Source organism: Medicago truncatula, chromosome 7 (assembly GCF_003473485.1).
Source record: "Medicago truncatula cultivar Jemalong A17 chromosome 7, MtrunA17r5.0-ANR, whole genome shotgun sequence".
Taxonomy (NCBI): domain Eukaryota; kingdom Viridiplantae; phylum Streptophyta; class Magnoliopsida; order Fabales; family Fabaceae; genus Medicago; species Medicago truncatula.
Genome location: NC_053048.1, coordinates 21,335,329 through 21,361,521, shown reverse-complemented (window position 1 = coordinate 21,361,521; position 26,193 = coordinate 21,335,329). Strand labels below are relative to the sequence as shown.

The window sequence follows — 26,193 nt, the reverse complement described above, 5'->3', positions numbered from 1 at the left end:
ACACTCCGCTGATTCACCTTAAAAAAAGTTAATTCTAGTCGCTAGGATACTTGACAAAAACAAAAAGAAAAATGTTGAATTTTTGTAAGCTAGATCCTAATTTTATTTTATTTAAATCACGTTTAAACTAATGCACCAATTAGTTTTTATCCTTTATTGTTCTTATAAAACCAGTATCCAATATTGAGAAATTTATAAAAATAGTTATTTGTTATGGAGTAAAATGATATTTTTGAAAAGTATATTTACATTTTTATCTTTTATATATTTCTTTTCAAAACTAATTTTATTTTTTTAAGAAAAAATTATAATATTATTTAATTCATTTAAAAATATTCTATATCTATTTAATTTCCTTTTTTTCTAATATTCTATATAAAAAATTTGTTAAAGTTTTTTTTTCTCCATATTTGAATATATTCATTGTATCAAACTGGTATCCGTTCCAAGAAAGAGAATTTTAGCACAACTGTCAATATTGATATTATTAAGTTGGACACAGAGATCTCGCAGTTGTGTGTTACTGTTAGTTTTATTAATCAGTTGTAGTGCGAAAGCCATGCACAAAATGGAGGACAAAATCATACATTGACGGTGCTTTGAGTCAAAAGTTCAATTAAGCCATATATTTATAATTTTTCATTGTTGCTTAAGAAAAAAAAATTAAATATGTAAGTTATTGTTCAATTTTTTTTATACATATTCTTTGAGAAATTTAGGCAAAAATAGTATTAGTTCATCATAAAATCTACGACAAATATCTTCCACGGTTCTTTAAATCACTCCCTCTGTTCTTTTTTAAGTGTTTTTTTAGGGTGAATTTTTCGTTCCTATTTAACTGTCGTTTTGGTATTTTAAGGGTATGATTTGTCAATTATACCCTTTGTCAATTATTCTTATATTTTTCAATATAACTAAAGTTTGTTTTTTTAAACAAAGTTTGTTTGTTTTGTTTTTAAACAAAATTTGTTTCTTGTTATCTTCAAATTTAAACAAAATTTTGTTAAATATGATAATAGTTCCATGAAGAGTTAAAATTCTATAAATAACATGAGTAATACATGTTAAAAATTTCAAGAGATATGCATAATATTTAGAAAATTGAAAATTGTTTGTTTTGAGAGAAAGATAAAGCGCGTAAAAAAATAGAAAATTGTTGGAGAAAGAGAGTAGTAACTAAGAATTTTTTGTTACATATTTAATTTATTGAAAAGATAAAGTGTGTGCAAAAAATAGGAAATTATTAGTGGATTAAAATGAGGGTATAATAGAGAAAAAGTGTGTAAAAATACACTTTACTATTTTTGTGTTAAAATTCTAAAACTGACACTTAAAAAGGAACGGAGGGAGTAGATGTTTATAATAAATTAGTCCTTTAATGTATTTATTTTTTGTAACAAATTGGTCCTTCAAGTCATTAAATATTTCCATTTCACCATTGCCATTTTCATCAACCTAAGTTTTTTTTTTTGTTTTGAATAATTCATCAAACCAAGTTAAAAAAGTGTTTATGTAGAGGTCTAATGGTAACTTGGTGGGTCCTAATTCATTGATATAAAAACTAAAATTCATATGTGTATTATCCAATTATGTCTTTATTTATAATATTGATCATGCAACATTTATGAGTAAATTAGGTTTGAATTCGAAAACAAGAAGGTGTAAAAGTGTGTAATTTATCATGTCATGAACAATTTTTGAACCCGTCACGTCAATGTTAAATGGTAACTTGAACAATTTTAACGAAGTTTGATGAAATAAAAAGAACACTGTAAATATTTTATGACTTAAAAATCAATTTGTTGCAAAAAAAAAAAAAATTAACTAAAAGATTAATTTGTTACAAAAAGAAATTAAAGGATTAACTTATTACAAACACCAAACTCAAAGTAAAAAAAATAAAAAAATAAAACTTAAAGGACCTTGAGAGGTATTTTGTAATCTAAATACCTCAAAATAAAAGAAGTAACCGTGTCGAATATGTATATTGATACTATTAGGATAGTTTCCGCTAAGTATTCTAGAAGTAACCTTTATATATGAGATTTGTTATAACACACCCATTGGTTTTTATATGAGAGTGTTTTAGCAAGTTATAACTAAAAAGTTAATAAGTACACCTTAAGGTGTATGTTTCTATAACACACCTTCTAAAAAAACAAGTGAGTGTGTTATAGCAAATCCTATAGGCATTTGCTAGAATACACCCACTTATTTTTTAGAAGGAGTATTTTCGCAAGTGAAATAATTAAAAGGTGATTAAATGCACCCTAAGGTGTAGTTTTGCTAAAATACTCCCACATAAAAACTAGTGGGTGTGTTCTAGCATACCTTTAAGTTGGGAATTCAGTATTCAACATTTGCATATTACAACATCTTTATCAATTGAACTATGCTTAGAATGATTTATTGGTACGATTTTTTTTTTTTTTTAATAAACTAAGCAAATTATATTAAATGAATAGGTAACGGCCCCTCAAGCACAAGGCGTGCTAGGGGTAGCTGTTAAAAGTTTACAGGCAAAACAGACAGGCTACCAACAGCCAAAGAAACCAAAAACGAATTACATCACAATTTTAAAACAACATAAAGGATTTTGCCTCCAAAAGGGTAGTCAAAATTGAACGTTATGTAGTTCGTTTTCAACCACCAATATGTTTGGAGTTTAACCTTCTCAAGAAGTCCGGTAAGTTGATCAAATTGATTATTAAAAAATTTATTGGTATATTGGTACGACTTCTATGTCAATAACAATGTTAAAAAATTTATTTTATTTTATCAATAGACAAAATGACAAACACAACTGTAATTCACACGTATAATTGCAATATTCCAGTGCAGATGTTCAATCTAACTATATGGACATTATCAATTGAGTTAACTTGTACAAATAAAATAATCTAATGTAGGTAAAAAGATCCTTCAATTCATTTTAACCACACATTAATTTTGTAAATTGAGACATTATAGTTTTGTTTAACCAATAATAAAATACCAATATCTATTGTTTTTGGTATATAAAATACCAATATCTATTTATTTAAAAATATTCTACATCTAACCAATTCCTTCCTTTTGTAAAAAAAAAAAAAAAAAAAACTAATTCCTTCCTGCATAAGATAAAAAAAACTGATTCTTTTTTTGTTCAAATTCCTTTTATTTAATTCTTCCATATAAATTTTTTTACTAATTTTGAATAATACAATGAATGAAACCATAATACAAAACCAAACTTCGTATCATATAAGTACGACGCGCTGAAACCATTCAACTAAACCAACGTTCTTCTTCACTACCAAACCAAACAGAAAAATTGCTGCCATTTTCTCTCAACTCAAAAGCTTCATTTCAACCTCATAATCGCTTTCTCGGTAACTTCTCTAGCTTTTCTTGTTGTTAATCTCTCATTTCTCTTCAATTTGATGTTTTTTTTAATGGAATTAATCTAGGTTATGTAATGGATAATTATGTTTTTTCTTTTTTTTTTTTTATGCATTGTAGGTGTTTGTGTATTTGCTTGAAATAGAAGAAGATGAGTAACCCAAGGAAGAGGAATTTTCGCATTGAGGGTTTTAAGCATGGGGTTGTAATGGATCCGCAGTATGGTGATAAAACTTGGATCATACTGGAAAATGCTATTCATCAGATTTATAATCACAATGCTAGTGGACTTAGCTTTGAAGAGCTTTACAGGTTAGTTTTTTCGTGATTTCTATTGTTTGATGTTGGTTTCTTCGAAAAATTTGGGTTTATATGATGTTAATACGTTATGTTGTTTGATTTTGATGTTAATTCTGCAATTATTTAGCTTGTTTTTTATAAGATATATAAGGTTTGATTGGATTTGCGTATTTGAACTTGTTTATTGGCATAAGTTTTGTGATACTATTATCGGTCTTTGGGTCGGATATCGAGTTTTTTTAAAAAAAAAGTTTTGTGACACTGTTTGGAAGAGCTTATGAAAACAGCTTATATGATTGTCATAAGTTTTTTTTAGTTTATTTTCATAAGTTTTTTTTATTTGTTGTTGCTTCTTGGAAAAATTTGTGTTTATATGATGCTATGCTGTTTCACTTTGATGTTACTTGTGCAATTATTTAGCTTGTTTTATACGATATATAGGGTCTGATTGGATTGCCGTATTTGAGCTTATTTACTGGCATAAGTTTTTTGACACTGGTTGGAAGAAGTTATTTCAGCTTATTTTCATAAGTTCTCGAAGATAACTTATAAAAACAGCTTATACCTTATATGAAAATAATTTAACCGATAAGCATTTGGGGTAATAGCTGAAAATAAGCTGTAGATCCAAACATCGCCATAGTTGTAGTTAGTTGTCATTGTTTTTTTTAGGGGTTTTATAATGATCAAATTGGTGCCTAGGAAAGCAAAAATTTTCAATCTTAGGGTTTATTACTTTGGAGATGTTTGGAAGAGCTTATTTGCTTATGTTATGGTGTAAGCTATCTGGAAGAACTTGTGAAAATAGCTGATGATATGTCCATAGTTTTCAAAATATTTTTATAAGGTCCTTCAAATCACTTATTGTCATAAGTTGCTTTCATATTATATAGAATTTACCCTAATTTTCTATTTGACTAAAGACATAGTTTTTATAAAAGGTCTTAGATTATAAGCGACTATTTAATAGCTGTTCAGATATGAATCTATGATATAATCCAAACAAGATCAGCTACTATGATGTTGTATTACTTGGTTATTTGACTAGTTCATTAGTCATGACTTGCGGGTGTCTTCATTTGTTTCGTATTCTTCACTCTGTTGAACTTATGTGTCTTGTCTTCTGTCATTAACTTATGTGTCTTATTTCTGTACCAAATTTGTGCATATGAAAGCAAATTCTATCGTTCTTTGGGTTTACACTTTGGGGATGTTTGAAAGAGATTATTTTCTTATATTATGACATAAATACTGGCATAAGTGTTTGGAAGAACTTACGAAAATAGTTGATTAAATCCTCCAAATCACTTGTTATCATTTTTCCAAAAACTACTATCACTTATTGTCATAAGCTACTTTCAGATTGTGTAGCGTTTACCCTTATTTCCTCTTTGATTAAAGAAATAGGTTTTATATAAGCTATTATACGAGAATTGCTTATTAGTTAACTGTTTAATTAAGCTCTATATCCAAAAGCTCGCCTTTTCTCTTTTTCTTTTGAGGAGCAGATTGGATGAATCAAGGGGTAACTTAGTGGCATGCTTATTGAAAATTTGAGGGTTAGTGGAATAATGGTTTATGGGTATCAGCTACTATGATGTTGCATTTGTTAATTGTTGGCCTAGTTCATTGCATTTTTGTACCTTATAGCTCATTGGTCGTGCATGTCTCCATTTGTTTTGCATTCTTCACTCTTATGAACTATGGTTACCTGTGTTAGTGGACTGTTATTATGATAAGATGTCATGTTTGGTACAAATCTTTTAGAACCAGTCACCATATGTGTTAACTATACATATATGTTAATGTTTAGCTTTGTTAAGTTCCTGTTTTCTTGCTTGGAGTCTTTCCTTCTGTCGCAAGCCATCATTGCGCGAAGGCTGTAGACTTCAAAAAGGAAAATAGGGATTGATTAGATTCGAGTAATACTTTATCCTTCTAACATCTTAATTATTTTAAAAACTCCATATTTCACATATATTTGATCGCCTAGCAATTAACTTTTTTATGTATTAATAACACATATATTTGATCGCCGAGCTGGCATTCAATATTTAAGATGCTATTAAGCTTTTCCTCATTCACACAACATTCCTAAAAACATTTAATACTTCCTACCTTAAGAAACTGGGCGAGTTATTACGCTGATCAAGTAGAAGGATATAGATTTATTCAACATTATTGCATAAATCTATAGAAGTTCAATTTTGTATATCATGAAATTTAGTAACGTTGAGCAAGTCGGTTATTTTGAAAAATATGCAAATTATATTATGGTTTTGTTAATGCTCATTAGAGAGATGTTGATGTTAGGATCCAAATTAGAATTTTATTTGAATACAAAGCATTTATTTCATTTTTCTATTTCTGATGTAATGAACGCTCTTTTCCCAATGAAAACATTTCAATTGCAAGTTTATAATGTCTATGTGCAAATAGGGTTAGGATCCAGTGTTGTCAAATAGTGCTGATAGCGGCGCTATGGCATAGTGCATTTTGATGAATTTGCTATGAAAACCACGATGCTATCTTAGTTTCGCTATGCCGCTTTTGCTATTTGTACGGAACATTCTCTGCTATTTCACATAGTAAATTTTTAGTGTTTCACTATATGTTATTGATAACACCGGTAGGGCCTAATAATGAAAATAAAATAGTCTTATGTAAGACAAAGATTGACAATTTTTGCATGAAATTTAAATGTTACTTTTAAACTGATAATTAGATGGTAGATGCACAAGCTGTGGTTGGACATTAGTCAGAGTTTATTTCCTACTTTCATTATTGTCCTCTCCTTTATTTAATAGTTTATAGAATCTAAAATATTGAATTGTTTTCACATATAAGATGATCTTGATATACAAAATTTCCTATTGATATGTGCACATCAAATGGATGGTGTACTTTATTGTCTTTATTATGGGTATTTTATCATCTAATATTTTTTGTCTTTATTTTGTTGATTTAGGAATGCTTACAATATGGTTCTTCACAAATTTGGTGAGAGGCTAGACTCTGGGCTGGTTGCCACCGTGACTTCTCATCTCCAAGAGATGGCTAGATCTGTTGAAGCCACTCAAGGAAGTTCCTTTCTGGTAGAATTAAACAGAATGTGGGAAGATCACAATAAGGCATTACAAATGATTAGAGACATTCTGATGTACATGGACAGGACTTATATCCAAACCATCAAGAAGACAACTGTTTATGAACTTGGTCTGAACCTGTGGAGAGAAAATGTTCTTCATTCAAACCAGATAAGGACTCGACTGTTGAATATGCTTTTGGAGTTAGTACACAGTGAGCGTGCCGGCGAAGTTGTTAATAGAGGACTGATTAGAAGTATAACAAAGATGCTAATTGATACAGGTCCTTCCGTTTATGTGGAAGAATTTGAGAATCCTTTTCTGCTAGCTTCAACTGAGTTCTATCGGGCTGAATCACAGATATTTATTGAGTGCTGTGGTTCTGGGGATTATCTCAAGAAGGCTGAGATGCATCTGAATGAGGAACTTGATAGAGTGAGCCACTACTTGGACCCTAGCACTGAAACGAAAATTACTACTCTGGTGGAGAAGGAGATGCTCGAAAATCACATGCTTAGATTAATCTATAAGGAGACTTCTGGGTTAGTAAACATGCTTGGTGATGATAAATATGAAGATTTGGGTAGGATGTATAACTTGTTCAGTCGTGTCACCGATGGTCTCTTGAAAATACGTGAAGTGATGACTTCATAAGTCAAAGACTACGGTAAGCAGCTTGTTACTGATCCTGAAAGGTTGAAGGATCCTGTTGAATTTGTGCAGAGGCTCTCAGATGTGAAAGATAAATTCAACAAGATTATAGATTTGGCATTTAGTAATGACAAGTTGTTCATGAAAGATCTGAATTCCTCATTTGAATTTTTCATGAACTTGAATCCTCGTATTCCAGAGTACATTTCACTCTTTGTAGACGATAAGCTTCGAAAAGGTCTAAAGGGAGTTAGTGAGGATGTTGTAGAAATTACCCTTGACAAGGTTATGGTTCTATTCCGGTATTTGCAGGAAAAAGATGTGTTTGAGAAGTATTACAAGCAGCACCTTGCAAAGCGTCTTTTGTCTGGAAAAACAGTTTCTGATGATGCTGAGAGGAGTCTCATAGTTAAGCTGAAGACAGAATGTGGATTCCAATTTACCGCAAAATTAGAGGGCATGTTTACAGACATGAAAACATCTGTAGACACGATGAAGAGCTTTAATGCTAACCACCCTGAGTTAGGTGATGGTCCTACACTTACTGTGCAGGTTCTGACAACAGGGTCTTGGCCAGCTCAATCTAGTGTGACATGTAACCTTCCGACAGAAATGTCAGCACTTTGTGAGAAATTTCGGTCATATTACCTCAGCACCCATAATGGCAGGAAATTGACGTGGCAAACTAATATGGGCACAGCAGACTTAAAAGCTACTTTTGGGAGTGGTCAGAAACATGAGTTAAATGTCTCCACCTATCAAATGTGTATACTCATGCTGTTTAATAATGCTGATAGACTAAGCTACAGGGAAATTGAGCAAGCAACCGAGATTCCAGCTTCAGATTTGAAGAGGTGCCTGCAATCTTTGGCTTTGGTTAAGGGAAGAAATGTCCTTAGGAAGGAGCCTATGGGTAAAGATGTTAGCGAGGATGACACATTCTATGTTAATGACAGATTTAGCAGTAAACTGTATAAGATAAAAATAGGAACTGTTGTTGCACAAAAGGAATCGGAACTGGAGAAACTGGACACTCGACAAAAAGCGGAGGAGGATCGGAAGCCCCAGATTGAAGCAGCAATAGTGAGGATTATGAAATCCAGGAAGCAACTTGAGCACAACAATCTTATGGCTGAGGTCACGCAGCAGTTGCAGTCGCGATTCCTTACAAATCCAACGGATGTAAAGAAACGGATTGAGTCTCTCCTTGAGCGGGAATTTTTGGAAAGAGATGCTGTTGACAGAAAACTGTATCGATATCTTGCCTAGAATTGGTAAGCTTGTTTGTTGGGTAGGTTAAAGTGATACAAATGTTGTGTCTTGTGAACTAGGTCAAAAATTGGTTCTCTATGTTTACTATTTGTTCTTCCAATTTGACATGCTGTTTTTTTTTTTTTTTTTTTTATCTTATTATCTACATCACCTATCACATTAATATCTTCCTCCAACTACACTCATTTCTACTTATACTAGAAGTTTATGTGTGCAAGTTTTGACATGATCATGACAAGTGACAAATTTGTTTCTTACGAATGGATGGTTTCATCGAAAATATCTATCAATAATAAATTGTCGTGCTTCTATAATCTTGTTATTGGTAGTGTTAAGTTTTTTGTTACTGCCTGTGTAAGACTTCCAGTTAGACGAGACTTATGAAATTACTCAGTCTGGTAAACAGATTTTTTATACAACTTAACCTAAGGTTCTTTTTACTGATGCAGAATAACATACGGTAACAACCTGTGTCTCAACCACAGTGAATAGTAGTAGAATTTACTTCGAGTGTTCAAGAAGTTAGTACTTGGTGTCTTGTTCCCTTACTCCCCCCTCATACAAAGCCATTGGCAACATAAATAAATTCAAATTCAGACTTGTTGTGCAAAGGGATTCAATCAGGAACTTGGATATAATTTTATTTCACATTTTTCCTTAGATGTGAAACCTTCAACAAGCCAGTGATTTTTACTTTGCCTATCACTCACCTCAAATGGGATATCCATCAAATAGATGTGAACAATGTTTTCCTAAATTGTTTATGACTAGAAGATTACATGTAATATAGTAATCACAATTGACATAAATGTGAATTAATGATTGATTCCAGCAACTTAAGATTTGAATCCTTTCATCTAAGCTATTATGCAATGTAGTAATTCTCAATCAACCCACACAATTTCTTGCCTCATAAGTCATGATCCCTATTGTATGATAAAAATTCCTTAGTTCCTTATACATTCATATTGCCATATTCCCATGGTCAATATGTTTGATTAATGTGTTAGATAAGTTCTTCTATACTTGAAAATATACCAAATTTTAATTTTAGTCCTTAATAAATAAAACGGAATATTTTTGTCATCACAAAATTTTCTGATCAATTGTCTCTAACGGACGTAATTTTTATATGTCCTTGAATTTTTTTTACAAATATTAACAATATTTATTCATTCAAATTGATAGATTACATTGATACTATACAAATTCAAAGTCGCTATAAACAACACAGATGAATTTGCATACAAACTCATAACATCCATTTTAATAGCATAAAACTGCAAGTACATACATCTACAAATATGATTATTTCAAGTCTTCGGAATACTCATTTCATATTGATCCTACGAGCATTGAAGATTTAATTATTAGATTCAACTAGCATAGGTTTAGTATGTTTGTTGTTAACAAAAAAGGAAAATATCATTTTGGGTTTCGGTATCGTTCAAATTAAAGATAAAGAGTAAAGGCACCTGGTTTTGAGATTTCAAGTGAAAAAGAAAAGTTGGGAAATTTAAATCAACTTTAAACCAAATTTCTGGTTGCAATTGCTACGATGTTGTTACAACAAATTAAATCGGACAAAATTTAGGGGTCATTTAAACACATTCATCATGGTTTTCATTAAAGTAACACTGTCTATATTCTTATTAATTACAACCATGTTTCATTAAAGTCAATATCATTAAACATATTACGCGTTAATTATAATAAGGGAAATGATAACTTGTGCCTTTAGTGCACATATTAAGAATTCTACTAATAGAAATTTTGTATTGAAATTTGTGTTTTTTATTGTTCAACATGTTTAATATTAATTTTTTTCAATTAAATTCTTATCATTAATAGAATGAAATTAATATTTAACATGTGTCTTTAGGACACAAGCTAACATGACCCTTATAATAAACCTATTGGTTAACTCAACATATCACTCCACTAGATCCTTTTAATGACTCTTTCAATATCATTAAAAATTGCAAAAGTGAATTGTCAATTATTCTACAAGCTTAAGGTAATGTTAAAACTGTAACGTCCCAAAATTTTATTTAATAATTTATGTGTGTGCATATATATGGAATTGAGAGAGAAGAGAGAGCATGGATTTTGTCTTCTCTGCTAATGGAAACCCCCACCCCAGCAGACCAATAAAACCCCGACCTAATTAATGGTTAGTCCCCTGTCCAAATTGTTGAGGCTAATGGACATTCAGGAGGAATCTGGCTCCTTCAACACTCTACTGCTACAACTACCACAAACATCATTGATTCCAACCAATATTCTATCACCTTCACCATCAACCTTGGTAATGTTTCTACTACTTGCACTTGTGTTTATGCTAGCCTTAACCATACTTGTGAAACAATTTTTGGAATTACCTAACCAAGCATAGCCAAACCATCACCGGTACTTCAATGCTCATAGGTGATTTTAATGAGACTCTCGAGTCTCTCGACGCGCTTGACAACGCTCTTCTCGCTCTCTCCTAACGGATGCGTGCATGGCCTCATTATCACCCCTAATCCGATCAACATTATCCATACCTGTAACTTGCATAACACAACATGATCCAAATTTAGGGCACAACACGACACAAAAGGGGGGGGGGGGGGGGGGGAATACACACGAATCGGTCTGGATTTCAAAATCCGAATTGCAACAATCTAATCCGAAAAACAAAATCCAGACAACTTCAGTGCCCAACAAAAAAAAACGCCCAAATTAACTTGCATGCATAAGGATTTCGAACTAACTTTCAATTTGATGTTTGATAAGGCTTGAAATGCGGTGATTTTAAGCAAGAAAACTCCAAATTTGGACTGATTCGTGCAATTCGGATTTTGGGATAAGGGAGAGAGAGAGAGAGAGAAAGTGAATTGTAAAACTATAAAATAGGGGGTGAATTGCCTTTTATAGTTCGAAATTGTCCGGTTTACGTAATCCGGACATTATTTCGTTTTTTTCCAGATTACATAATCCGAAGGGCCTTTTTATCATTTTTCTAGGGTGCGTGAGTATGGCATAGAATGGGAAAAGTAACAGTGTTACAAGCATAATTCGGCCCACTAATTTTTTGAAGAAATAATTTGGCCCACTATTCACAACCCTAATACTAGTCGTAGGAAATAACATGTTTTCAAAGTAGGTCATAACTCGTTTACTTACGGCAAAAAGTATAAAAAGAAACGCAAAGCAACGATAAAGAGAAAGTTGTGTTTACAACGAGAAGATGAGTAACATGGGGAAGAAGAGTTTTGCGATAGAGGCTTACAAGCACCGTGTTGTCATGGATGCTGATTATGCTGACAAGACTTGGAACATCCTGGAGCATGCAATTCATGACTTATACAACCACAACGTTAGGAATATCAGTTTTGCAGAGCTTTACAGGTTCTTTCTCATGATTCTCATTATTTGTTCTTGAATATTGTTTTCATCTGATGCTATTATGCTATTTTGTTATGATCATAACTGTGCTTGTCTTTTGATTTTTTATTTCTTATGGTTTTTTCAAATGGTCATAATTGAATAACTGTATAATATTGTTTTATTAGGGTTTATTGAATAACTGTATAATATTTTTTTATTAGGGTTCATCTAACTGATTGAATATTGTTTATCTGATTTGATAAATATTAGTTTTTTTCATCTGCTACAATTATTTTCACTTTGCATGATGCGGCAATACTATTGTGGTTGCGGAAATGTCCACAACTGCATCAGGCTGCAATTTTGTTGTGATTGTAAATCACAGTAAACTCATTGCAACTATGTAGTGATCACACAAATTATATATATTTTTCGAGGAATGCTAGCAACACTCTCTTTTGAGCACTCTCCCTAGCACCCACTCTTTTATTGGATGAAATTAATGTAGGACCTACACTTTGGAAATGGAACCTACCTAAAGTGGTGGGACATAAATTGATTTCACTCAATAAAAGAGTGAGTGCTAGGGAGAGTACTCAAAAGATTGTGTTGTTAGCACTTCTCATATTTTTCATTATATCATAGATTAATTAGAGAGTATTTTAATTAGAGATATTTCAAAGTGATCGAAAGCTGATAATGTGATAAATATGAGATTAATGACTTAGAAAATAGGAGATATTTGAGTTATAAGATACTAGCGTTAAGATGGGCACTTTGTGCCCGCTTGTCTGCTTTTTTTATGGCACTAATACTTATAAATTACAAATAGTAGTTTTTAGGGTTTCCTCAGTCATAATTTGATCAATACTAGGGTTAGCTTATTTTCACAATTAAGTTCCTCCCAATCACTTACTGCTTTTCAGTTAAAGTATAGTTTACCTTTATATATAAGCTCTTATATGATAATCTCTTTTTGAACAACAGTTTAAATAAGATATACATGCAAAACCTCTTGTATAATCACTCAATTTTGTATGCAATGAAAATGAATGACGTTTGAACAAATCACTCAATTTTAACAAGTTGCTGATTATATTATGATTTTGTTAATAAAATTCATTAGGGGAGGCTTCATGTTAAAGATCCAGATAGGAATTTTATATGGATAAAAAGCATTTATTTCATTTTTATACTTCTGATGTAAGAAATGCTTTCTTCCTAATGAAATAATTTACATTATAAATGTAGTCATGTAATAAAAATAATGTGTAGCTGCAGATACGGTTACGACATTAGTCCTTACTAGCTGTGGTTGGACATTAATCAGAGTTTATGGCCTAATATCTTTATTGTCCTGTCCTTGATTTAATAGCTTATACAATCTGAAAAAATAAATCGTTTTAGCAGGTAAGATATTGCAGCATGAGCAAAAGAAGAGAAATGATATAGTTAATAGTCGTAACTTGCAGTACAAGTCACAATAGTGTAATACAATTCTAAGATAGTAAATGTTAGTTAGTGCTACAATATCAACAATTAATGTCTAAATACTTGATGTACTCTCTTATTCTCTTAATGGAAAATTCACAATATCATTTATTTGATAATATAAGATGATCTTGCTATACAAATTTTTCTATGGATATGTGCACATCAAATGAATGTTGTACCTTTTTTTATTTTTAATATGGGGTATTTTGTCGTCTAATATATTATTGTCTTTAATTTGTGCATTTAGGAATGCTTACAATATGGTTGTTCACAAATTTGGTGAGAAGCTATACTCTGGGCTGGTTGCAACCACAACTTCTCATCTCAAAGAGATAGCTAGATCTCTTGAAGCCACTGAAGGAAGTTCCTTTCTGGAAGAATTAAACAGAAAATGGAATGATCATAATAAGGCATTACGAATGATTAATGACATTCTGATGTACGTGGATAAGATTTATATCCCACAGACCAAGAAGACACATATTTATGAACTTGGCTTGAACCTGTGGACAGAGAATGTTATTTACTCAAAACAGATCAGGACTCGACTGTCGAATATGCTTTTGGAATTAGTATGCAAGGAACGTGCTGGGGAAGATGTTAATATAGAACTGATTAAAAATATTACAAAGATGCTAATGGATTTAGGTTCTTCTGTTTACGAGCAAGAATTCGAGACTTCGTTTCTACAAGTTTCAGCTGAGTTCTACAGGGCTGAATCTCAGAAATTTATCGAGTGCTGTGATTGCGGTGATTATCTCAAGAAAGTTGAGAGGTGCCTGAATGAGGAAACAGATAGAATGTGCCACTACTTTGACCCTAGCACTGAAAAGAAGATTACTAGTGTGATCGAGAAGGAGATGATTGAAAATCACATGCTTAGATTAATCCATATGGAGAACTCGGGGTTAGTAAACATGCTTTGTGGTGATAAATATGAAGATTTGGGAAGAATGTATAACTTGTTTCGTCGTGTTACTGATGGTCTCTCGAAAATACGTGAAGTGACGACTTCACACATCAGAGAGTCCTTGAAACAGCTTCTTACTGATCTAGAAAGGTTGGATGATATTCATGTTGAATTTGTGCAGAGGTTGTTAGATGAGAAAGATAAATATGACAAGATTATAAGCTTGGGATTTAATGAAGACATAACTTTCCAGAATGCTTTTAATTCCTCATTTGAATCCTTTTCGGATGAGTACATTTCTGCAGAGTACATTTTAGTATAGAGAGAGTGACTTAGACAGGCCTCAATAGTGAGGATTAAGAAATCTAGGAAGCAACTTGATGTTTGGCACTGTGTGAACTGACAGAACTATGAAGTATTTGATATAAACCAATTGCATGAATTAATTAGTTTGAGAGTTTGTTGACAATTGCATGAATGTAATTAGTTTATTGAGTTGGTTGGCTCTTTCATTTTATTTTTTATATATAAAAATATCGATTAAGGGAGATACGATTCGTGCAAGCTCAGGTTTCTAATTTGAACCGGAGGATGATAACGGATAAAGAGAATTCTCACTTTAGAGGAGTCGGATCCTTCTGACTAACATGGATAAAATATATTTAACCCTCTCCCTAAAGCTTTAGTGTGGTCTTTGTTTGGATAGTGTCATTCGACACTCATCTTTATTAGACAACCTGATGCTCTGTAGATGATACCTAATAAAACGAGACTGGCCTTGGATCCCTACAAGTAATTTTAGGAATATATTTTATATACTTTGTAAGAAAATCAATGTGTTAGGTCATAATTCCATTTTGTAACTGGGACGATTTCTGGTGTTAATGAGAAATATGAATACGAGAAAATTATAAACTTGAAATTTAGAAATAACAATTTGTTCCAAAATGCTTTGAATTTTTCATTAACTTGAACCCTTGTACTCCAGAGTACATTTCACTATTTGTAGACGATAAGCTTAGAAAGTAACTAAAGGGAGTTAGCGAGGATGATCTAGAGATTACTCTTGAAAAGGTGATGAGACTATTCCGATACCTGCAAGAAAAAGACATGTTTGAGATGTATTCCGATCCTAGATTACCAAGATCCTTCTTTCACTTTACTTACTGGAACTGGAGAGGTAATAATACCAAAAATAAAAATAAAAGAAAGACCTAAAATATCTGTTTTGAAAATGAATGAAGACAGTACAACATAACATCATTAAGTTTACATGGTTTTTAGACATCAAATACCGAATCGAATAAACTTGAAGTCATTTCATTTTGCAACAAGTCAACTCCTTGATTGTAAACAAAAACACACCCTCCAGAGTTCCAAGATGTTGTAAACTTGTTCTAGCTGCCAAAACTTACATAGAGAACAGAATTCTATTTCTTGGATTTAAGCCATTTAAGTAGTACTACCTTTTTTCCTCTTCTTTTGATTCTATCATGGAGAAAATCAGACGAACAATATACATGCCAATATTGCCAAACACCCCAAAAGAAAACCTAGAATAAAACCGAACATATGGTTTTTTGTTGCCAAAGGGACACTATATATACAATGAAATCAAAAGATAAATTGACGTTATAAAGATGAGCAAATATCTCTTCAATTGCTCAATTGTGTCAATTACGTTGGAATCCTTATAGTCTTTGCCAAAATGGGTCATACGGCACTATAATTTCTTTTTTCTAGCATTTAGGATTCCAAACATAAAAAATAAAAAGAAGTAATCGATGGATTATTTTTCTAGCTAATAGAACCATGATGTATTAATTATGCAATATGCATAAAGTCAAATTAATGGGGCGTTTTTGTTTGAAAGAGTAAATTTAATGGAGAGTTAATTCGTAATTTGCATGGGAATTTAAAATTAGAATGAAAAATTGAATTGAAAAAAATAATATAATATGTAAAAGAGAGTATGCATTAGAGCAAGTGTCAATCTTAGAACAAAAGTAAAAAATATTGGGAGCTTCCTTAGAATGACACATCAGCAAAGTGTAGCTTAGAATACATGTATATAGAGATAGAGATAGAGATAGAGATATAACTGACCTTGCTTCCTCTATTGTTAGATTACCCATCGGATAGAGATAGAGATAGAGATATAACTGACCTTGCTTCCTCTATTGTTAGATTACCCATCGGTGAAGACCGTCCAATTTGTGCACAACTCTTAGTTGAAGGCGTCATTTCGGCCAAAAAAATCGGTGAAAATAAGGGCTTTCAACGCTTTACTGGGTTTGAATGAGATTTTGAATTCTGACAGCTTGATAAATCATTTCATCATCCTTCATGCTAAGTCAGGTCTGAATATGATTTGCTTCAACAGTTCATTCGTCCACACTGTTATGGGATGTGCCAAAAGTAGCGCCTCCGTTTCTTGGACGTCGTTATCATAGTCAAATCTATCTTTTCTATCCTTTGATACCTTGTCTCTGGCCCAACTAATACTTCTCAAATAAAGTAGACGGGACGCTGGTTCTCCCTGACTTTTCAAACAAGGATGGAACTTTCAGGGTCGATGGATGTTGTCAAGTAGTAAATTAAAGTTTCGCCCCTTGATGGTCGGATTAGACAAGTGTACCAAATCGTTTATCAAGTAGTAAAGTGAGAAGTAGAGTATCATATCCACAAGTATTGTTGTTTCGTCTAAACAACCCGTGTTACTTTGGGAACAAATTAAAGTAAAAGAGATAAGAGTTTAAATTTTTGAAATTTAATTTGTTTGCAGTAGAGCAAAGTTTCCCTATTTTGATTGCAGAATGTTAATGGCGGTTAAGATTCTTTGAATCCCATCTATTTATTAGTTGGAATTAATTAACAGTCAAGTCAAGTACAATTATTCTAAGTAGACTATTTAAGTCATGAGTTCGTTGGGACGTGATAATCTAATCAGCTATCAAGTTGCATCTGCTAGTCGCACAGAGATCCTTATGAGCAGGGTCTTACTCTCTCATAGATTGGGTATATCCCTTTGCCAGTCGAGTTGCACCTGTTGATCCACGTGACAGTTCGTAAAATACCTCGTTTTACCAAACTTTTACATATCAGGTTGCGGAGGTTTATAAACTCCCCAAATTAAAAAAAAAAAAAAAACTGGCGTTAAATGAAATTTTTTGTTTATTTTTGGGGAAATACATTTTTCGTATTATTATATAGATATGTTTTTGTGGAAATATATGTTTTGTTTTGTTTTGGGGAAATATATTTTTCGTATTATTATGGAGATATGTTCATACAAAATAATCTTTTAAATAGACTTACCCTAAACATAAAAAAAAAAATAAAAAAAAATAATAAAAACTTTTAAATAGACCTACATACCACCATACCACACTTTTAAAAAAGTTAGACTTATGAATGGAGTTGGATAGGGAAGTAAATGGATATTTATAGATGCGGATAAATATATATCCGTGTCCGCACCGTTGGATAAATATGATATATGTGTAACCTCCATATCCGTGAGATATCCGTTATGCGGGCAATCCATGAGTTTTTAGTTATCCACGAGTATATACATTTATCCATGGATAACATTTAAAAAAAAAATGTTTTTGTTGATTTTTTTTTATAAGCACCTAAAATTTAACAACAAAGTTCATGGCATTCATTTTTTTTTTCAAAAACATAATAATATACCTACATTAAAATAACAATATCCATGCATTTCATTTTTAACAAAAAAAAGTTAATCACATTTAACAAAACCAAAGTTACTTGACTAAACAAAAACATGAATAATGTTCATCACATTTAACAAAAACTAAGTTCCTTGATTTAACACAAACATAAATAAAGTTCATCATATTTAACAAAAACAAAGTTTCTTGCTTAAAAAAAAAAAGAGTAAATTACACTCTCCTCCCTTCAAAGATACTTGAATTACACTCCACTCTCCTCTTATGTTAAAATATACACTCCCCAAAGTCTAATAAAAATTATGGTAAAAGACATTTTTGGATTATATAATCCAAAAATTCCTGGCAATACAGTTTGGATTATATATTCTAAAACAGTGGTATTTTTAGAAGAAAAAAAAAATAGGACAAGTGAGAAATAAGTAGGGTGGAAAAAGTAATAGTCAAATTTTAATTTGGCTCTTTTCAAAATAGGTCATACAATTTCAAAGACTAATCTTTTTTTGGTCAAGATTTCAAAGACTAATCTATCTAACTTTTTTTGGTCAAGATTTCAAAGACTAATCTATCTAACCTAGCATAAACAATTAGAACTGATGAGATAAAACCGCAAGTGCACGGTCTTACCGAAGTAGTAATAAAGAGTATCGTTCCGACAGGGAGTAGTTTAATTTAGTTAACCTTTAGAGATGATTAGAAGAGAGAAGAGGTTGTAAATTGGGGGTTTTAAACGGTTAAAAATAATATAATAAAAGAGCCTTGGGATCGTTGGTTTCATCTAAATAACAAGTCCTTCTCAAACCGAAACCATAAGCTTATAATGTTATGTTATCCCTAATTTCTCAAGACAGTTTCTCTTATGTTCCTCTAGCAACCAAGCCTATTTCGCTGACTTGATTACTATTGGATTTTGGTTCCTCTAACAACCAAGCCTATTTCGCTGACTTGATTGTTATTAGTTCCCTTGAAGATCGAAACTATATGTCTCAAAGATTGCAAAGCCTATTTCGCTGACTTTGCAATCCTTGTCTGAATTCACTTGTTCGAATATCAAAGCTCCACTTTCGTTTTATGAATTGATATTTGGAATAATGGACGAACAATTATCAAACCCTCCACTTTCGTTTCCACAGTTTGATAATGGTTAATCCATGTTAAGACGGTGAATTCAGATAAGAAATTAGGGTTACATAAGATTAAGGCTTAGGGCTTGGTTTGATTAGGATTATGTCATTTAGACTTATCCAACAATCCCAAGACAAGAAGAAGTCTACTCACTCATGTTCATCGTAGACATGGGGGAGAAGAGAGAAAGCATGAAAGTAAAAGACAAAGAAATAAAGGAAAAGAACTTTTATTAGAAAAGCAAATGTCACTTATTGTATTCCAAGTAAAGATGAATATTAGTGATGGCTAGCTACTCTATTTATAGTACACAATTGACTTAGAATCTAAGCAAGTATATTCCTAGAATATTCCTCGGTAGATTGTGCGCCAAAATAGAATAGCTTGGAGTCAAAGCAAAAGCAGCAAAAGACATCTAGAGGGTGGCACGGCCGTGCCAAGGCTGGCACGGGCCGTGCCAAGCTTCTGACTTGTGGGAGATATATTTTGCTTCCCAATCTTCATGTTTTTGTGTCCAATCTGCTCCAAATCCCTTTCTTTTGCTCCAAGACTCTTTCCATCAAATATTCCTTCCTGAAATATAATAAATTGCATTTTAAAGTAAACTATCCTAAAAAGGAAATAATACTAATATAAATTTATATAAAATCTAAACTAAAAAGCATATTAAAATAACATATAAATGACTCATCAAGAACCTTGCAAAGAGTATTAAAAAGAAACGCAAAGCAACGTTGAAGATAGTGTTGAGTTTAGAAGGAGAAGATGAGTAGCAAGAGGAAGATGGTTTTTCAGATAAGGGGTTTCAAGAGCCATGTCATGGATCCTGAATATGGTGACAAGACTTGGAACATTCTTGAACATGCATTTCATCAGATATACAATCACAACACTAGTGGTCTCAGTTTTGAAGAGCTTCACAGGTACTTTCTCATCATTCCCATTATTATGCTGTTTAGTTTTGATCATTCCCATTGAATTTTTTTCTTAGGGTTTTATAAATGATATAATTGAATAACTGTTTAATTAAGATTGTCTGAATTACACATTCATATGGTGTATGGTTTCAAATTGATGATAAGGCCCCATTACATGCATCAAACTATGTCGTGATTGTAAACCACAGTAAACCCTAAGCTGCAACAACCAAAGTGAAAATGCCCCATTACACCGCATCGAACTATGTAGTGATCACAATTTTTTTTTTTTAATATTTAAAGGATTAGAGATATTTTAATGTGATAAAATAAATTTGAGAGGAGTGATAGAAAGTTGATAATGAGATAGATATGAGATATACTGAGAAAATAGGAGATATGTGAGTTATAAGATATGTAATAAATTATAATATTTAAGTAATAAATTAAGATACGTTGTTGTACTCAAGTAGTTCTCATTGAACTTTTTAGGGGGTTTTCAAATGATCAGATAGGTTCTTAATAAAGCAATTTTTCATAAGTGTTTGGCATTACTCTTGAAAATTGATGATGATGATGATGATGATTTAGAGCTTATTTTCATAATTAAGTTTTGCCGAATCAGTTACTATCATATAATATGCTTTCAGTTAATGCAGAGTTTACCATTATATATAAGCTCTTGTATGATAAGCCCTTTTTGAAAAATTGTTTAAATAAGATATATATCCAAAAGCTCTTATATAATAACTTTGTAAAGTGACTGGTGTATATTTTCATCTGGCTGCTAATCAAGTAGGCGGATAGAGATTTATTCAACATAATTGGATCAATCTATGAAGCTTCAATTTTGTATGCAGTGGAATTGAATGACGTTTGATCAAGTCACTCATGTTGAACAAGTTGTTAATTTTTTTAAGAATGTAATTGTAGTAGTTATCATTGAATTATTTTTCTTAGGGTTTTTTTAAATGATCATAATTGAATAACTTCTTAATTACGATATATATCCAAAAGTTCCCTTTTTCTCTTTTCCTTTAATGGATCTGACTATTCATCTACTACAATTATTGTCATGTTGCGTGATGCGGCCATAATAATGTGGTTGTGGTAGTGTCTGCAGCTGCATCAGGCTGCAATTGTTGTGATTGTAAATCACAGTAGACGCCTTGCAACGCTGCAACAGCAGCAATGTAGTGGATGCAAAGGCTCATCACACTCTATCGAACTATGTAGTAATCACACAAATTATATATATTTTTTCCTTATATCATAGATTAATTAGTAAGTATTTTAAAGGGTTATAGATATTTCAAAGTGATAGAAAGTTGATAATGAGATAAATGAGATTTTAATGGAAAATTCACACTTTCGTTCATATGATAATATAAAATGATATTGCTATACAAATTTTTCTATGAATATGTGCACATCAAATGGATGTTGTACTTTATTATTTTTAATAAGGGTATTTTGTCATCTAATATTTTATTGTCTTTATTTTGTGGATTCAGAAATGCTTACAATATGATTCTTCACCAATTTGGTGATAAGCTATACTCTGGGCTGGTTGCCACCATGACTTCTCATCTGAAAGAGATGGCAAGATCTGTTGCAGCCACTGAAGGAAGTTCCTTTCTTGAAGAATTAAACACAAAATGGAATGATCATAATGAGGCATTACGAATGATTAGAGACATTTTGATGCATGCGGATATGACTTATTTCCCACAGATCAAGAAGACACATGTTTATAAACTTGGTCTGAACCTGTGGAGAGAGAATGTTATTTATTCAAACCAGATAAGGACTCGACTGTCGAATACGCTTTTGGAGTTTGTATTCAAGGAGCATGCTGCGGAAGATGTTAATAGAGAACCGATTAGAAATCTATCAAAGATGCTAATGGATTTAGGTCCCTTTGTTTATGAGGAAGAATTTGAGACTCCTTTTTTACAAGTTTCAGCTGAGTTCTATAGGGCTGAATCCCAGAAATTTGTTGATTTTTCTGATTGCGGTGATTATTTCAAGAAAGTTGCAAAGCGGCTGAATGAGGAAACAGATAGACTGAGCCATTTATTGGATACTGGGACAAAAGAGAAGATTACTAATATGCTGAAGGAGACTATTGAAAATCACATGCTTAGATTAATCCAATTGCAGAATTCTGGGTTAGTAAACATGCTTTGTGGTGATAAATATAACGATTTGGGTAGAATGTATAACTTGTTCCATCGTGTTCCTGATGGTCTCTTGAAAATACGTGAAGTGATGACTTCACACAACAGAGAGTCCATTCTGGATCCTGTTGAATTTGTGCAGAGGCTCTTGGATGAGAAAGATAAATACGACAAGATTATAAACTTGGAATTTAGTAACAACAATATGTTCCAAAATGTTTTGAATTCCTGGTTTGAATTTTTCATTAACTTGAACCCTTGTTCTCCAGAGTACATTTCACTATTTGTAGACGATAAGCTTAGAAAGGGTCTAAATGGAGTTAGCGAGGATGATTTAGAGGTTACTCTTGAAAAGGTGATGATGTTATTCCGATACCTGCAAGAAAAAGACGTGTTTGAGAAGTATTACACACAGCATCTGGCAAAGCGGCTTTTGGCTGGAAAGACAGTTTCTGAAGATGCCGAGAGGAGTCTCATAATTAAGCTCAAGAAAGAATGTGGATACCAATTTACTTCAAAATTAGAGGGAATGCTTAAAGACATGAAAGCTTCTCTAGACACGACGAAGGGCTTTTATGCCAACCACCCTGAGTTAGGTGATGGTCCCATCCTTACTATGCAAGTTCTAACAACAGGGTTTTGGCCAACTCAATCTAGTGTGACATGTAACCTACCGGCTGAAATGTCGGCACTTTGTGTGAAATTTCAGTCTTATTACCTCGGCAATCAAAATGGCAGGAGATTGTCTTGGCAAACTGAGATGGGCACAGCAGACTTAAAAGCAACTTTTGGGAATGGTCAGAAACATGAGTTAAATGTTTCTACCTATCAAATGTGTGTACTCATGCTGTTTAATAATGCTGATAGGCTAAGCTACAGGGAAATTGAGCAAGCAACCGAGATTCCAGCTTCAGATTTGAAGAGGTGCCTGCAATCTTTGGCTTTGGTTAAGGGAAGAAATGTCCTTAGGAAGGAGCCTATGAGTAAAGATGTTAGTGAGGATGATGCATTCATTGTTAATGACAAATTCAGTAGCAAACTGTATAAGGTAAAAATAGGAACTGTAGTTACTCAAAAGGAATCGGAACCGGAGAAACTAAAAATTCGGCAAAGAGTGGTGGAGGACCAGAAGCCCCAGATTGAAGCAGCAATAGTGAGGATTATGAAATCTAGGAAGCAACTTGAGCACAACAATCTTATAGCTGAGGTCACAAAGCAGTTGCAGTCGCGATTCCTTGCAAATCCAACAGACATAAAGAAACGGATTGAGTCTCTCATTGAAAGGGACTTTTTGGAGAGAGATGATAGTGACAGAAAACTGTATCTGTATCTTGCTTAGAATTGGTCTTTTTTTTCAGTAAGATTATATATTAGTGTGATACAAATAATTGTTTTCAACATTAGAAAGTATATACAGGAAAATTGGTTTCAACATTGGAAAGTATATACAGGAAAATTTGTTTCAACATTAGAGGAAATTTGTTTCAATTGTTTGCTACATTTGGTTATCCACATAGGGTAACTATTCTCTCCCGAAGACGCATCATTCGACTGAACTCTGTCATCAATATTTTGTATGTCCTCTCTCAATATTATTTTTAATATCTATGTTAATTTCCGATACTGCTGCGATTAAGTCAGTTTTATGATGCAGTTATGTTTTAATAATTAATTAGCCCTCTAAACTTTGTAAAACCATGAATGTTTTTCCCTTCTATGCAGTTATGTGTTCTCTGGTCGAGAGAAATACTCTTAGATTAATCAATAAATGCCAGTTGTTATACAGTACTTTAATGCTCCTTCGCTCAATCGTTTCAATATTCTTGGAGAAATACTCTTATCTATTCTCCGCTCAATCGTTTCAATACTTCGGATTTGATTGCCTTGGGCACCTGAGAGACATAAACTTATCATTCATTCTTATTGGAGGTCTTAACATTATCATGAGCACTTAATGAATTTGGTAGAGTGGAAGTTTCATGAATAACTGCATTTTCAGAATTATAATGGAAAACCATATACTTTTTTTTAGAAGAAAAGCATAAACTTCTTCAGTTGAGTGGTTATATAACATGTTAAACAACTTAAAAGTTGACATAAGATAGTAGGAAGATACTTTCTTACATTCAACTAATCAGCTATATCTTCTTATTGATTACTACCCTACTTCATAAAAAATAAATCACAAGTTATCACAGTTCATTGTGCTCACCTATTAAGTATCATTTATTATTGAATAAAATCTTCTTTGCTATTAAATAAAGAATCTAAATAAAAACATCAAATTGATCAAGATATTAGGCTCAATGGTTGATGACCATTAATGTCAAAATCGTTCAGGATACCTTGTTTTGGTATGATAGGTGGATAGGAGGTACTCCGTTGTTTAGGCGGTTTGGACGTTTATTTAGCTTAGCACTTAATAAGCTGAGTACGGTGTCAGATGTGTTCATGCGGGGCTGGGAGGTAGGAGGTGGTGCGTGGAGCTGGAGGAGACCTCTGTGGGTGTGGGAGGAGGAGATGTTAGGCGAGTGTTGCTTGTTACTTAATACTTTTATTGTGCATACTGATGTTTCTGACAGCTGGCAGTGGCTCCCGGACATTGGGGGAGGCTATACAGTAAGCAATGCGTACAAGAACTTAACGTTTCAGGCTGCCCCTTTGATTACCGTGACAGATGATCTCGTTTGGCACAAGTATGTTCCTTTGAAGGTGTCCATTCTAGCTTGGCGACTTCTTCGCGATAGGCTGCCCACGAAGACCAATCTCTTGCGGCGCGGCATTGTCCACCCCGAGGCTATCAGGTGTGTCGCGGGGTGTGGCTTCGACGAAACGGCACACCATTTGTTTCTTCATTGTGATTTTTTCGGTGGCCTTTGGCATCATATCAGGAATTGGCTTGGCTTGTCAGGTGTCGATCCGTTTGCCATTCATGATCATTTTTATTAGTTTACTAACTCTATTGGTGGGTCAATGAAGCGGCGGACAATCATGCAAATGCTTTGGCTCTTGTGTGTATGGGTTGTTTGCCACGAAAGAAATAATAGAATTTTCAATAATACTGAGCTTACTATGATAGATCTTGTAGAAAAGGTTAAGTATCATTCTTTGTGGTGGCTGAAAGCTAACAATGCCAACTTTGTTTATGGCACGAGTAGATGGTGGTCGGACCCGTTACTTTGTTTGGGTATCGACTAACTTATTTTTGTAATTTTGTAGTGACTGTTTGTTCTTTGGGGTGACCTCTTTAGTACACCTTGTGCTATTGAGAGTTCATCGTCGTTGTTAATATATTTCATTTTTGATTCTTCAAAAAAAAAAACCGTTTAGGAGAATCCAGGTTCCAAATATATGAAGGTGAGAAAAACACAAGAAGGGGGGTTGAATTGTGTTTTCTTTTTCTCTCTAAAAATCTTCTTCTGATAAACCTTCAGAAGCAGTTTGTGAGTGCTTCTGATGAAATGATCAGAATTAGTTATGCAGCGGAAAAGAACAGAGCAGAGAAAAGAAAGACAAAGACACAAGCAGTTATCCTGGTTCCTTCCACAACACGGAAGTAGTCCAGTCCCCCTTGCACTTCCAAGGAGATTTCACTATAATCACAAAGATTACAAATGCTCAATACTTTCTAAGTATGAGACTTCACAAAAATGCTCAAGCACACACGCAAGAGTCTTCCAATGCTCAAACACTAAGCAAGAGACTTCTAATGCTCAAGCACGCAGGCAAGAGACTTCTGATCAAACAAAAATACAGAGAATTGAGTTTTACTTGAACACTTGATATACAATCAGTGGTGTTCTCAATACA

At 32.9% G+C, this 26,193-nt stretch overlaps 1 protein-coding gene and 2 pseudogenes across 1 annotated transcript; all 3 read left to right on the top strand.

Annotated features, from left to right (window-relative positions):
- Positions 1–3,177: 3,177 nt before the first annotated feature.
- On the top strand, positions 3,178–8,916 carry LOC25498107 (cullin-3A-like; annotated as a pseudogene).
- Positions 8,917–11,922: 3,006 nt separating this feature from the next.
- On the top strand, positions 11,923–16,768 carry LOC25498106 (cullin-3A-like; annotated as a pseudogene).
- A 3,246-nt stretch (positions 16,769–20,014) lies between these two features.
- On the top strand, positions 20,015–23,722 carry LOC25498104 (cullin-3A). Its single transcript, XM_013592854.2, has 2 exons — positions 20,015–20,209; positions 21,718–23,722. The coding sequence occupies exons 1-2, from the start codon at positions 20,052–20,054 to the stop codon at positions 23,720–23,722; spliced, it is 2,163 nt and encodes a 720-aa protein (XP_013448308.1). The 5' UTR covers positions 20,015–20,051.
- The last annotated feature ends 2,471 nt before the right edge of the window (positions 23,723–26,193 follow it).

Bases quoted from the DNA above. Each gene is read 5' to 3' on its own strand.
- LOC25498104 (XM_013592854.2), top strand. From the start codon at position 20,052: ATGAGTAGCAAGAGGAAGATGGTTTTTCAGATAAGGGGTTTCAAGAGC. The intron at 20,210-21,717 runs GTACTTTCTCAT...TTGTGGATTCAG, and splicing joins AGTTTTGAAGAGCTTCACAG to AAATGCTTACAATATGATTC.